The sequence below is a fragment of the Homalodisca vitripennis genome, chromosome 3, assembly GCF_021130785.1.
Source record: "Homalodisca vitripennis isolate AUS2020 chromosome 3, UT_GWSS_2.1, whole genome shotgun sequence".
Lineage (NCBI taxonomy): Eukaryota > Metazoa > Arthropoda > Insecta > Hemiptera > Cicadellidae > Homalodisca > Homalodisca vitripennis.
The window spans coordinates 161,867,814-161,882,242 of record NC_060209.1 but is presented as its reverse complement, the minus strand read 5'-3'; the positions used below and the strand labels follow the sequence as shown (position 1 = coordinate 161,882,242).

Sequence of the window (14,429 nt, the reverse complement as noted above, 5' to 3'; positions counted from 1 at the left end):
GTACTTTATCTGTTGAGACTGAAGGTTGGCGAAAAATTTGAAGATCTCAGCAGTATATGTTACGTCATCATCCTTTGACCAGTTAGATAAATGCAAGTTTGCTCTTGTGGAATGCTCCTGACGTGATACTCCATGTTGTGACGGCGTGGACATACGTAATGCTGTATTTTAATTTTCTATTAAACTATAAAACAAAATTTCATGTTGAAGTTAATTGAATTTTCTACAATTCTGCTTTTGACAAATTTCTGTGAATTGGATACTTGAGGCACTGGAAACATGAAAAGAAAAAGGTTTTTTCTTGTTTAGGGAAAGATTGGTTTTTCTAAAATTATAAATTTACGAGATTACTTACGAGATTATTTACGATTATACCATTAACGGTAGCATATAGCAAATTAAATATAATAACACAAGATGTAGGATATTGTATCAGCTTTAATTTTGTATACATTTACAATTTTAGTGAAAGCAACCCATAGTGATATATAGGTAAAAACCCCAAAAGAGGGATCTTTAAAATCCTTCCCCCTCTTCCATCGTAGGGTTGAGGACTTTTAATATATTATACTACCAGGTACCCGAACAACGTCCCATAATTGGTCTTTTCTGCTTACTGACTTTCCTTCCAGATACTCCATTTGGCTATTTATTGACTAGACTAGTAGGAATGAGCTTTTATAAACGTTTATTTTGTTGTTTTAGGTTATTTTTGTTTCAATGTTAAAATTTTTAATATCAAAAAATCTTTAAATGTAATGTTTAAATTTTTGTTTCTTGAGTAATTTTAATGGTTTACTGGTTGCATTAGTATTAAATAAATCTATAACTAACTAAAGTTATTTGAATTTTAAAAATATCCAACTTTTTATCAAACTTACGTGTAACATTTCCACCACAGAAAACGTAAAACAAATAAGTCTCTCTGAAACACAGTTTACAGCGTGATCCTCTGGCCAAAGATACAAACTACCATTAACTGGATATAGTGAATAACTAACGAAATCTAATTATTGTTCTTAGTGTTAAGCTTAGTGAGACGTCTAGATAGTCGTTGATCTAAAAATACATAGCCAGCTAAACATTTAGGTAACATTTCTGTATATAAAATATACACATTTCTCTTAAACATCACTAAATTCTTAAATAAGAATTTTTTGCTAACTTCTGCCCCCTCATATTTCGTTAAAATATTAAGAATGTTCCGTGTTTATGGATATACAGGAACAAAGCGACTAATATGAAAACCAACCAATTTTACTCAGTTTTCTTTATTTTTCCGTATCCTAATAAAAGATTATTGGGATTAAATGGTAGATGACAATATTACATTTCCCATTAAGTTCTCTTTATGTTAATCAGAGTTCTTGCTGGACCTATGATCTAATTAACTGTAAAAGAACATATCACCGAAGTACTCGCCACCATTGGAGTAGCCAGACTTTTTAAAGGAGTGTGTTGTTTACCGGTAGTGAATAAATTAACGCAATTGATCAAACCCAGAATGAACTGATCCTTGGGAGTTACGTCAAATATAAATTGTCTAGTTGATAACTGGTTGATAATTGTTATAGAGCAGATTAATTTTCCTAATAAAGTTTTCCTTCCAATTGTATAAGACTTCATGGATTGTTTTCCTCATAATCCACCTTGACTTGACCAACACTATTATGCATTATGACTTAGTCATATTGTTCGACCAAAAGCGTGCTGTTAAATGTGAGATGTAAAATAAGTTTTGTTTCAGGTGTTCAGCACGATATGCTTCGTGTCAATAACACAGACCCTCGCCAGTCATCTGCTGTACGCACCCCACAGCGTCCATGACCATTACGTAAGTAGACTAACATTTTCAACAAGTGGATTCGAATATTTTCCATAGTTTTTTTATATTACTAAACTGTAGCTGCATTCCAAGGATTGGAATCTACCATCTTTTTCAGGTGGTTTAAACAAAAAATACGTAATATTCAAAATGTATAAAAGAACAAAACAGTTCGGCAATGAAGTTGCCACTCACTTAACTAAAATACCCAACGTTTGACACCTGAGGAAGAGGGTAGATTTTAATAATAGAAACGTATTGTTCTATTTTAGTAACGTATTAAGGTGGAAAATGTCCTTACACCTTTACATATCTTTCATTGCCAATATCGATCTTTAAATCAATCTTAAATTTTAATGTTATATTGACCTACCTAGAGAGGTAAAATTGACAGTAACATGTTAAGTAACATTGACAGTAAGTAGAGAATATAACGATTTCAACCACCTTGGTAACCATATGGGTCTATTAACCAATATTTTTCTAAGGTCCTGTATTTTGTAATATGATACGGAAGAGTACAGCATCCGGCAATATTTAAATATAGGATGAAGGTCTTTTGACTAGGTTACGTCCTTGTTGAAATAAAATATTTTGTATCGCCAAACGTTCATCCTAATCCGTCGAGGCTATGAAGCTTAGAAATAGTATCAAGAGAAGACGAACGGTAGTGAAAGGAAATCAACATGCTTCAGATCCTACCTAATGCTATAGCAGTTTTTTTGGAAGTATGTCATTGTTTATTGGGCTATTAATTAAATACACTTGAGAAAATCGGTTTTACCTTGCTTTAACCAAGTGTATTTTATCCAATGCAGCAATCACCCTTCTTTCATATTTGTTTCAAAATACTTACCTATGTCGACGCACCAAACCGAAAATCCTGGACAATTATATGCAAAACCTTAATTGGTGATAAAACATTTTTGCTGTAAAAAAAAACCATGAAAGTAAGAAAATGTAATAAAGTATACATACGGTCTAACTTATTAAAACAGGCTTATAAAATCCCTAAAATGCGTATTTATAACTCAGTAAATTTTTCGCCAAATAAAGGGTGTATACAATGCTTGGAAACTCATTGGAAATTGTTGAACCAAAGCAGATACAATCTAAACATTTTGTATAATATTATATGGCCGTATAAACTACTTTTTATGAAATAACTATTATACATTTTCATTAGAGTATGGCTGGCGAGGAGTGTCATGGGAATTTAAATGTAAGTCTAGGTTAATAAGCGTATCATTTTATAGGTATTAATTATTAGGACGTATTGTCGGAAACCCCACTTCATAAGCTAAATTTATAACAACATGGGGGCTCTTGATATAAGATCAGTAGTAAACCTTCAATCGCCCACCATTTCGAACAGTATAAATATTTTTGGTATCACTCCATCACAAAATATAGAAAATTAAATTTTCGTTATTAGAAACAATATTTGGAGGTTTCCAGATATTTTATACACCCCGTATAGTAAGCATTATGTATAAGGAAAGTAACAGAATTGTGTTGCCAGTAATGTCATCACTTGTCCTTCCAACCAGGAATGATTTGACGTCTAGAGCCTCACAATGTCGGAAAGTCCAGCTGACATCCTGGCATGAACTAATGTAGTATATCAAAGTGAACAACCGTTTCACGCATGGGAGCCGTCACATAATATCCGCATTGAGGTGAAATAACCATTTTACATGGGAAGATGACAAAACGTTATTCCACAGGTGGCAGGATGAAAGCGCTAAGCTAGTTTGGCCACTCTCAGTTTTGTTTGTGAAAATTAATAACCTAGACCCTGAGCGGGACCGGCCAGTCTACATCATCATCGAAATTACGACAGGAAGCGGCGGCGCCACCTTTGTACCGTCATTTAGAACAGGTCTCGAGACACGTAACCGGTACATGCTACTGGAGATCATCCTGCAGTGCGATAGGATATTGGGTCTGATGGAAAAATTTTACGTCAATATACTGGGTCTGAGAGGATGGATCAGTTAAGGTGGAATTTAATTTAACCATCACGATTGTATTTCTGTCTGTCTGTCGACATATCTCGAGGATAAGCAACATTGAGTTTGATAACGGTGTATGATATTTGACCGAACATTATCGAACATTTTTACGTTCAAATTTTGTGTAACCATGATGGCAATAAGAAAATAGTAAAATAAGTCAATTTGTAAGGAAACTGAGAACAATTATTTGACATTTTAATCACATAGCAACGATCTTAGCCTCAGCAAGACCTGTTGCGCAACACATGGTGTGGGGTACACCAACCTTGTAGCAATAAGAGCACACCAGTAAATTTGATGAGTATTTATATTTCATGAAATAAGATCAGTTTCGAAGATTCCGTCAAAAAAGTGGTATTTTAATAGTTTTTACTACCTGCATATTTTTTACAATGGAAATGTTGAATACGTACTCTATTTTATTTGTAACTGCTTTAAGTTATAAATAAATTTTGGAAGTGACATGAATGAACATCAAACCGTCATGGTGATGTTCAAGGCCTTTTCAATTTTTGTAATCTGTACAAAAGACGACATTTGGTAGAAAATCACGTGAACCAAAATCACATGGTAAAAATATTTAATATTTTTAACATGTATGTGTCTAAATTCAAATGGTATGGTGTCCTTATAAAGTGCTGCAGGATTAATTTATAACCTCATGTTTGTCAAAAATTACGTACAAATAAGAGAAACCACATCTGCTTCGTAGGTTAATCCTGTTCTGATCTCATTTGCTCTCTCCCTTGCAATTTTCATAACTGAAATAATAATTAATTTCATATTTTTATGTGCATGAAATCTAAGAGCAGCTATTTAAAGAACAATAAATAACCCATGAACATGCGTTTTTAAAAGTATTTAATTTATATAAGAGACTAAATACAATAATATCGTTATTTGGAACTCTTAAAAATATAATAGGGACAACAATGTGTTAACGTTAATTTGATCTATTATCTCAGCCTTAGGAATAATGCTTTACAAGGATTTATATAAGATAACATTTATTTTAGACCTTGAGAACAGCACATGATATATGTGAACAAATGCCGCATACAGCAACAGTTTAACACAAGAAGAAACAAAAAGTTATGACAAAACAGATTAGTTGAGAAACTGTTCTAACTTTCCACAAGTAAACATTATTGTAACTTTCAACTGAGGGAAAATAAAACAACGATTTTACGATGGCGCCCGTCGGCTTAAACAATGATAAATATGTTGGCTTTCAAACAAGTTACATATTGATAATAACGCTCTTTATACGCTTTCCTTTTGCACAGTTTGCGTCTTCAATTTATCTTTCATATTTTTACAAATTTAAAAACTTACTCAAAAACTAAAGGAAGCTAAATATTACAGACAACTTACAAATAGTATTTGCTTTAGTGGTTTTAAGATATAAAGTTTAGTACATTTGTTAAAATAATTAAGCAACAGTTTATAACAATAATTTATTTTATGTTGGTATAATGTTTTTTAACGATAGAGCTGAGTTAAAAATATCTTTTTTGAGTTTAAAATTACATTAGGTAATACAAAATAATTTTGTTCCATGAGTCACTACACCAGCAAGCCTGACTTCGTAAGACTTTCAAATAATTGAAAATAAAAATGATACTATAAAAATTAGACATATTGAATATTAAAGCAATCATGAACTGTAACAAAGATTTTATATATGTTTTATAAGTCAAAGATGATTGTGCATTTTGATTTTAAATACTAATTTAAATTTTTATTTAAATATAAATATATTGTGCTATTGCTTATAGGCTAATGTGCATTTTGGTTTGTAGCTGACATGTCCTCGTACGTTAGCAACCGTCTTGAATAATAACTTAGTTCTTGTGAAAGTAGTTTAATGATTTCGATTTAAAACTTTTATAATGTCTTTGCTACTTTGAGTAAATGAAGCCCCGATTTGGTTATGGGAATAGGACAGTTCGGGTAATGGACTTTAACCAGCAAATGTTTGAAGGCTAAGGGACATCTTTCCAAGATACCTCGCATGCCAAAATTATGAATATTTTTATTTCATTCTCATTCACCAACCTTAATGGGTATTATGAAATACTTAACTGAGGTTAATTTAATTTATTAAATCAAAAGTTTACTTTAAAACATTTATTTTAATCCATAAGTTTATTACTTCATTTAATAAAAGCAAACAGAAATGCATAAAATACAATAATTTAAAATACATAACAGAATAATACAAAATTTTCTACTTAAAGATGTTATTCCCACATATAAATAATTAAGGAGAAACATTTGCTATTATTGACCAATACGTAATGAATTACATATACTTCATTTCCAAGCACACTATAAAAATGTTAAAATATTATACTAAATCTCTATAAGCTTACTTAGAAGCATAATAAAAATTAATTAATAGAAATTTAGAATCAATATTTAATAAAGAAGTTAGAACTGTGAGAATTTACATTATTTAGTAGTAATGTTTTAAATCATTGACTAAAAAGATACGAGATAAAAACTAAAAATGTACCTACACATGTTAAACACTTTGAAAATAATAATCTGTTTCTCATTTTAGGTAAATTTTGTGTATAAGATCAGTCTATTGCATTTATCCTCAATGGTAGCACTTACCGATAATTTAAGCATAATTTCACCGAACATGACCTCCAGAGCGTAAAACTACCCCTCACCCTTTCAAATATTTACACATTTCCCAAAAAGCACAAGTTAAAAACACTTGATACAAAAATTGATCTTCTTAATATTTATTTAAGTTGTTTAGCATTCTTGCTACGCTACGTTTCAATATTGAGGCCTGTAAAACTTTAAAAAAATCTAGCTCGTTATTTATTAAACCAAAAAAAAAGAAAGGTTCTGGAATGACTATAACACATATATTTTCTCTCATTAAAATTTTTTTGCTTCTCAAACTATTTTCATATTGAATACACGTAAATCCCATGATAATATTCATAATATTTCAGTTGTTACAAAAACTACCTACTTCTGTCGAGAGACCCGGTGTATAAATATATACTAATAATAACTATACACACACGTATTAATATATAAACTAAGTGTGTATAATTATAAACAATTCAATAATTATGACATAAACCATATGAATTGTGGCTCATAATAATGTCTGAGTTTTCGTTCTAGTTCTTTAATATTCATCATTTCTTAATTATTTATGAATTTTCCTATATAACCATATTTTTATTTAAAACATATAATTTTTATTTAGGACTATACATACTTTTATATCAATTAATAGTCTAGGATCCGAGTTGCGAATATTAGGTATCGATGCTTATATTCTTCGATATAAAAAACCGGGTCCGCTTATCGTACCCTACCCGGTAACTAAATATAATTTTCCAGGACGTCCCGCCAGTTTCACTTTTTATATAACTCTGACCCATTTCACTCGGGATATGAAACCTGCATATTAAACATGAAAACCGATTCCATACCCGCAAGGCCCAATAACGACCCGAACGGCACCCTTACCTCCGGGGTCAGTCATTAGCAACCAGCTCAGCATTCCTATTTGCTTCTGTCATGCGGTAAAGTTCTGCCATTCAGCAGTAACGTTTACATAGTAGTGCATATGAGATTGTTAGAATTGTATTTTTAGAGGCCAAAGTGTATCAAACATTGATCATAGGTATGTCTTAGGTTAGTATGTAATGAAACCATACATACCCATACTGGCTTTTTTAATCCACATTATCATATTTAATGGGGCAAGTGGACACAACTGTTTGTACCTTTGATTTATTGACACCTTATTCATAACATTACATTTTTGAATTATCGAACCTTTCCGAATAATGTTGCCAACTGTCAGTCTTGAAGCGAGAGGTTCTACCTAGGAAGTTTTAGTATATAACATTTAAATTAGACAAAAACAATAGAAATATTCCAAAACATTTGTTTAATCTTTTATTTGTATATTATTATTTACAGTTATAATAAGTTTCCGTAATTAGCATGACACAGTCATAATTAATTTCCTATTCAAATCCATAAATGCTTAAGGCAGGCCATCTGTGCGATATGTATAGCTGTTACAGTAACGAACTTTCAAACTTTTCTTCCTCCTTTCCCCCTAATTCGACCTTACAGAATCAAATGAAATTATTTCATATTCGTAAAATGCCCAAAAAGAGCCCAATTAGTGCTTTTTGGAGAATTTTTAAATGGAAACTTAGGTTATATTAATACATAAATTCAAAGAGCTGAAAATGTTTGAGTAACTAAAAGTTAATTACATTTTAAAACGTTTCAAAACTAAATACTGTAATAACTTAACTAAATATGGAACAGCACCAAATATTTGTTCTGTGCTTATTCTTGAGATTAAAGTTTGTGTTTGGGCCATTTTTAATACAAAAAAACCCCAAGACAAAACATTCTTAAGCAACGGCGTACTATTAATCTATATATATAAAAATGAATGTTTGTATGTTTGTCCTTTATGGAATCGTGAACTATTGGACCGATCATGATGAAAATTTGTACGTATATGTATTTTTCCACGGAGAAGGTTTATAAGCTATGCCCATCCCTTTCCCGATTCAGGATTCCGCCCCACTGGTTACAGAAATACCCATAAGAAATGCATTGCAGCAAACATATGTTAACGTCTTTTCAAATTTTTAATCAGCTGTTCTTTGTAAACATATATTACACTTATAGTTTTAAAGCATAGAGTAAGCTTAAGAGAAACGACAAATTTTGTTTAAACTGTTTTTGCAATCACTGTTAAACATAGACTTTACTATCCAGATAATACAATTCAAATTTGACGTAAAAATTCACCTTTAACTGCAATATTTATTTAATATAAACCATGCTCATGCTTGATCAGAAGAGTAATGCAGATATCATAATTACTATCTTACGTTGGCTACAAATATAAAGAATGTTATAAAATCAACCTTAGTTGTTTTTTTTGACAGAAGTATGGTTCTCAAAACTCCGTGTGTACATATTCTCTCGATCGAGACAACAAAGCAAGCTCAATCGTGGCATCGGAGATATAACTAATTTAATCTAAAATTTATTATAGTAAAAAAAAAATTTACTAAGTAATATAAGGACTTCGGTTCTTAAGATTTGCGTGCGAAGCCGTGGGTAACAGCTAGATAGAGGCAGGAATATGGTACATACCTTCATAATACGCCCAAGAGGCTCACGATGGAACGACTATCAATTATCTCAGCAATGTTTAGAATGTGATAGAAAAAGAATAAGTGAATATAGTGTACTGTTTTCAACGGGAAATTGCGTGCGAAGCCGCGGGCAACTTTTGCAAAAAATTATTGAAATGCGCAGCAAAGCGCGCCGGGCCCGCTAGTTGTATATAAAAAAAATTATGGTTGCCTGTAAAGTCGGTTTTACGGGCGAAGATTTTACGTGACAACGTCTTTTTCTCGGTAGAATATTTATTGATATGAATATTATTAAATTGCACAATAGGAACAAGGAATTGAATGAAAATAAGAATTGCACAAATTTTAACTATAGAAATATATTTTGTTTACTAAAACATTGTACATAATTTGAAATTAATTAAAATTTGTTATTGTAAATGGTAAAGTTGAATAAAACATTTACTAAAATTGGAATTTGAAATTCTTGCTAAACACAGTTAAATGCTAACTCCGCGCGTGGTGATTGGTCGGTTTAGTTCGTTTGTTTGGTCGCACTGTTATGACAGGTTAGAGGTTATAATTTGTTATTTTAAATGTTTGACTAGCAATACGCGCTGTTTCTTCTCAATCGACTGAATTACGATTGATTGCAGAGTGATTTAAACTAATAATTTACTTAACACTATCAACATTTGTCAATAGTATGACATAACCTATAAACTCAGTTTCTCAACTTTTGTGTCAATCTAACAATTAATCAATCAATCATAGTTTACGATAATGAAATATCAGTGTACAATTATTTACCTTTATTGTTGTAGTTGTTGTAAATGACGAATCTAAGCACTCCACATTTTCACGAATAAACATAGTTATCTGCTTTATCCCGTGCGGCGGACCCACAGTTATCTGCTTTATCCCGTGCGGATCCCGTGCGGCGGACCCACTGGACGGGCATCGTAACGTTACCGGGCGTTACACTTTTTCATGAGTGACTCCGAGCCGCAACCTAATTTAAGACGTTGTCACGTCAATAAAAGGAATGTTTAAAATAAAAAAATGTTTTGATGAACTTTTTATGTATTTTTTTATTATTGTTTCAAAATGAGAGCCATACACTTAATTACGTATTCCGCTTCTCGAAATTTTACGTATTAGCTTTGAATTGAGTTAAATCTAAATATTTTGTAACACAAATATTTAGCTTTATAAGTCAAATTTCCTCTGTACAAGCCACTATCTTACCTTTTAATGATTCTACTAGTTTACAAGGTCTACAATTGTGTTATTTCCTAAATATACTTATATATATACATCGTAACACTCACAGCTGATTGAATGCATAGAATTCTGGATTCGCTGTATCCGACAACAGTTTGCAATAGTAAGCTAAGTCTTCAGTGGATTTTGAAGTATGTCAATTATCAAAATTTCACTGAAATATCTCATATTTTTTGTTGCCGTCTGTTGTAAGATTAACTATATACGACGATATAAATTATATTATATATAATCTCCAATTGTATATAAATTGCGTATGTATGAAGAGTGCAGCCATCCGTTTTTCAGGTTAAAGGGTTATTAAATTTGAATCCAATTTTCAGTCTATTTTGTCCTATTCTGGATTCCAAAATCCCATTGCCATGGTATTAATCCTAGTTAAAATTGTCATGGTAATTTAATTTATAAAGAACATGTTTTCCATAATTTCTCGTTTAATGTTGTTTTTTATTTCTGCATTTTAAACTTAAAAAAGATTCATCTATGATATTACAAGACCTTACGTAGCACAATGATAATTAGATGTGTTGCAATATACGCTACTTTATTTACTGTAAGTAACTTTATTCTACAATTAGGATATTTATTTCCTAATTTAGTCAGGAGGCAATTTTATTCAATTTAGAGAAAATTTTTGGATACATATTTACACGATTATAACAATGAAATCATGTGATAATGTTATAAGTCTTAACCTTCAAGCGTCTCGTGTGAGACAGTTTAGAATTTTTCAACTAAATTTCGTTGACGATTGCTTATTGAATCTTCAGGATATAATTTGTTGGGCGATAAAGTGAAGTCAAATGTTTTTGGGTATATGCACTACCCTTTGGGTACTGGTATTTTCATTCACTATTTTAATGTTTTCCCTCACATGGTCTGTAATATGTTGTTTTTAATTTTAGATTATATTCTGGATTGTTTAATGATTTGATTTAATTGATTTAACCAGTACACTTAGCCAAATAATAATAATTTGAGGAAATCTATGAAAAAAGTCTGCATGAAAGCACATAGCTTTGCTTTAAAAAGCGTATCACTGAAATAGTTTATAAAAACATAAAACAACGGAATTTAGTCACACGAAATAAATCGGCGTGAGTTTAGAAAAGTTTCCGTAGCTCACTCTTCCCCCTCCCAACTATGGTATAGATATGCCGTGCAAAGTGTGCTTTATTATAATACTGTAATTTCTAGTTTTAAAACCTTTTTAACCACGGGTCAATTTTAAAATGATCTGGTAGTTTTCATTGACAAAAAATCGCATTACAATAATTCAAATTACCACACTTATAGTTTTGTTGTTCTTGTCTGGAACATAAGAGGTGTACGTAAAATATAAAAGCCATTAAACATTCTATATAATTTAACTAAGATTACAAAACCAGCAAAATTTGAAGTTAAAGACGAAATAAAGCTGGTTTTTCGATCTGGTTTAACAAAACACGAGAGACGATATGGTAGCATGTTCTATTAGGTGTGAAAGGCGCGTGAAAGGATCCAGGCCGTATCCTGGAGTGTCCACGGAACTGGGAGATAGGCTCCATCTCCAGTGAAATCTGCATAACCAGTCGTGAAACTGGACTCGTCTGACAGGAGCGTCTCGGCCACTTGTGACAGTTTAAATTGCCTTCGTTAATCATGCATTAAATACTCCTAAAAAGTGTATAAAACTTCATGAATACAGTTCAAGTAATGAACAAATTTATTTTTTTTATATTTGTTGAGGCAATATGATTATGCTCAGACAACGAAAGATATTTATAAAGTAATTTCTGGAGAACTCAATGATAATATCAGTAATTTTCCAAAAATCCCAAATTTTCCTCATGTGCTCTTCATCTAAACATCAATTCACAGGCCTTTAGTAAATCAACTGATACTCAAATTATGAAATACACCCAGAATTTTTAAATATGTGCCTTCAGCAAAATAAAATAGTTTTAAAGAGTTCCTTAAATTACTGCAATTTATGTTTAGTATCTGACAGTGTACCAAAAGCCTGCAAATTGATTATTTTTAAGAGAGGGAGAAACATAAGTGTTATCGAGGAAGTTACACACGTATCATAGACAACCAATAACCAAAATTAAGCTATCCATAAATTACTTCCGATAAAGGTCTCGTTGGGCTATTAAACGTGTATGATATCTTGAAGGAGCCCAAAAGAAATAACTTTCACAGCATAACATGTCTCAGATATGCTATAGCATATAACTATTACTAGTCTATTGTTAACGAAGCCTATGCATTTGTCTGATTATCATTGTGTCCGCAAGAATAATATTATACATTGTAAACTGTAAATTGTAATACATTGTGTGTAATACTAATAACGAACTGCCCTATAGACAAGTTTTCATCGAGCTTCATTTCCTTACAGTCAACACTTCACAATATTTTGATGAACGTATTAGAAAATGATTACATTGTATAAAAATAAGCCAAATATAACCTTGATGCCAGCGAAGTAAATAAATTCGCAACCAAACTGAATAAAGTAACATGAGTTTTTAACGTGTGACATCGTAACTAATGTAGCCTAACTATCCGCAATATATTTTAGGAAGATTTCATCTTTAGACTCTAAATTTTGCATGAGATTCTTTTCTATATAGACAAGAATTAGCTCTATTCATGGGGCTTCATGGTGTTCTACTGATCGGCGTTGTTGAAACCAATTCACTGCGTTGGCCAGCATAATGTCTCCTTGGTATGTGAGGGAAGGGGGAGAGTTGAATAATTTTTTCCATACGATTCTCTGTATTTCTGCCCGCAGGGTATAACGAGAATGAAATGTGCAACTGATCTTTCGTGTAATCGAAGCCGAAACCTGCTACGCCTCACGTGCTGTATCGTACTACTCCCTTGTTATATTTTCACCGATACACCAGATTTAGATAGCATGCCACAGTAAAAACCAAGAAAGCTCAAAACGAGAATCGCACTGAATTTCGCTGATTTCGCAACAGAATGGCATTAACAAGCGTAGAAAGTCAGGTCAAGTTCGCGGGTCGGCGAAATTGGCGTCGAAAACAAACAGTTAAGTGGGACAGTCTCATATTGAATGTGGGAACTAAGCAGAATGAATGAATGACCCTGAGGGAGAAACTGTCATTACCGAGGGTTACAACAAAGATAGACAGTTCCCTCAGAGCTCGTTCCGGGCGGCATTCATTTCAACTTAACTAACATGGTTTCACCACGCGAATTATTTCCAAGCAATGAATAATACTGCTATTTAATGACTACTCTTAGGTCGAAAAGTGTAGATAACCGTTTGAAAGTCAACTACACTGACAGTCTTTATCTTAGGCGTTTATACGCGCAAGCCGCGGCAGCGTTAAATTAATAATACCTGCTTGTTAAAATGTAAACGTTTTAGTATTAGTAGTTTACAAAAATTAACTTGCAATATAGTGATTTTAAGAGTTCCATAATAAGACAATGCCGATTTTAAAAATACATAAAAGTTGCAATTTGTTTAACTTATATATATATATATATATATATATATATATATATATATATATATATATATATATATATATATATAAACTGGCACCTTTTTCGTAGTTGTCAACATAAGAATTGTATGTTATCGTTTGTAAATAATTTGCTGTACATGCATAAACTCAGAAATTAACAAGCTAAGTTTATCAACAAGCTAATTATCACTGCTTTTATTGCAGCTCTGCTGGATATTTTATAGTTAAGTTTCAATCTCAGGTATCTAAATATTTTGAACAGAGAGTAATGTAGGGCGTGATTTTAAATATCTGTGTAATATTGTGTTATATATTTAAAGTAATGTAATTAAAGAATAACGTTCTAAAGGTGGCGTTCTTTGTACACTTCGTATTATATGTTATGTTAAAACAACCATTCACCAGGATAGCCAATTATTTGAACTCTCGAACTTAAAACACCCGCCTCATTAAGACTATGCAATTTGGAGTAACTTATAGTTTTTTTAAATTCCTTAAACATTCCATGTAATAATGATTATATCAATTTAATCCTCAAATTAATGTAGAAATTATCGTTACATATGTAGTCCTCAATAAAATGGTGTGAATAATATTTTTACATATTGAATCTCTAAGTGGTACAAAATCTTTCGTTACACACGGAGTCCTTAAAATAGATTAA

The 14,429-nt window shown here is 31.7% G+C and overlaps 1 protein-coding gene across 1 annotated transcript in view; it reads left to right on the top strand.

Moving 5' to 3' along the window:
• The window catches only part of LOC124357711 (adhesive plaque matrix protein-like), a 50,389-nt gene that overhangs the window by 7,046 nt on the left and 28,914 nt on the right, over positions 1-14,429 (top strand). Inside the window, exon 2 of the mRNA XM_046809719.1 lies at positions 1,748-1,834. Within this exon, the coding sequence (XP_046665675.1) occupies positions 1,748-1,834 (87 nt within the window). The remainder of the gene's footprint in view (positions 1-1,747; positions 1,835-14,429) is intronic.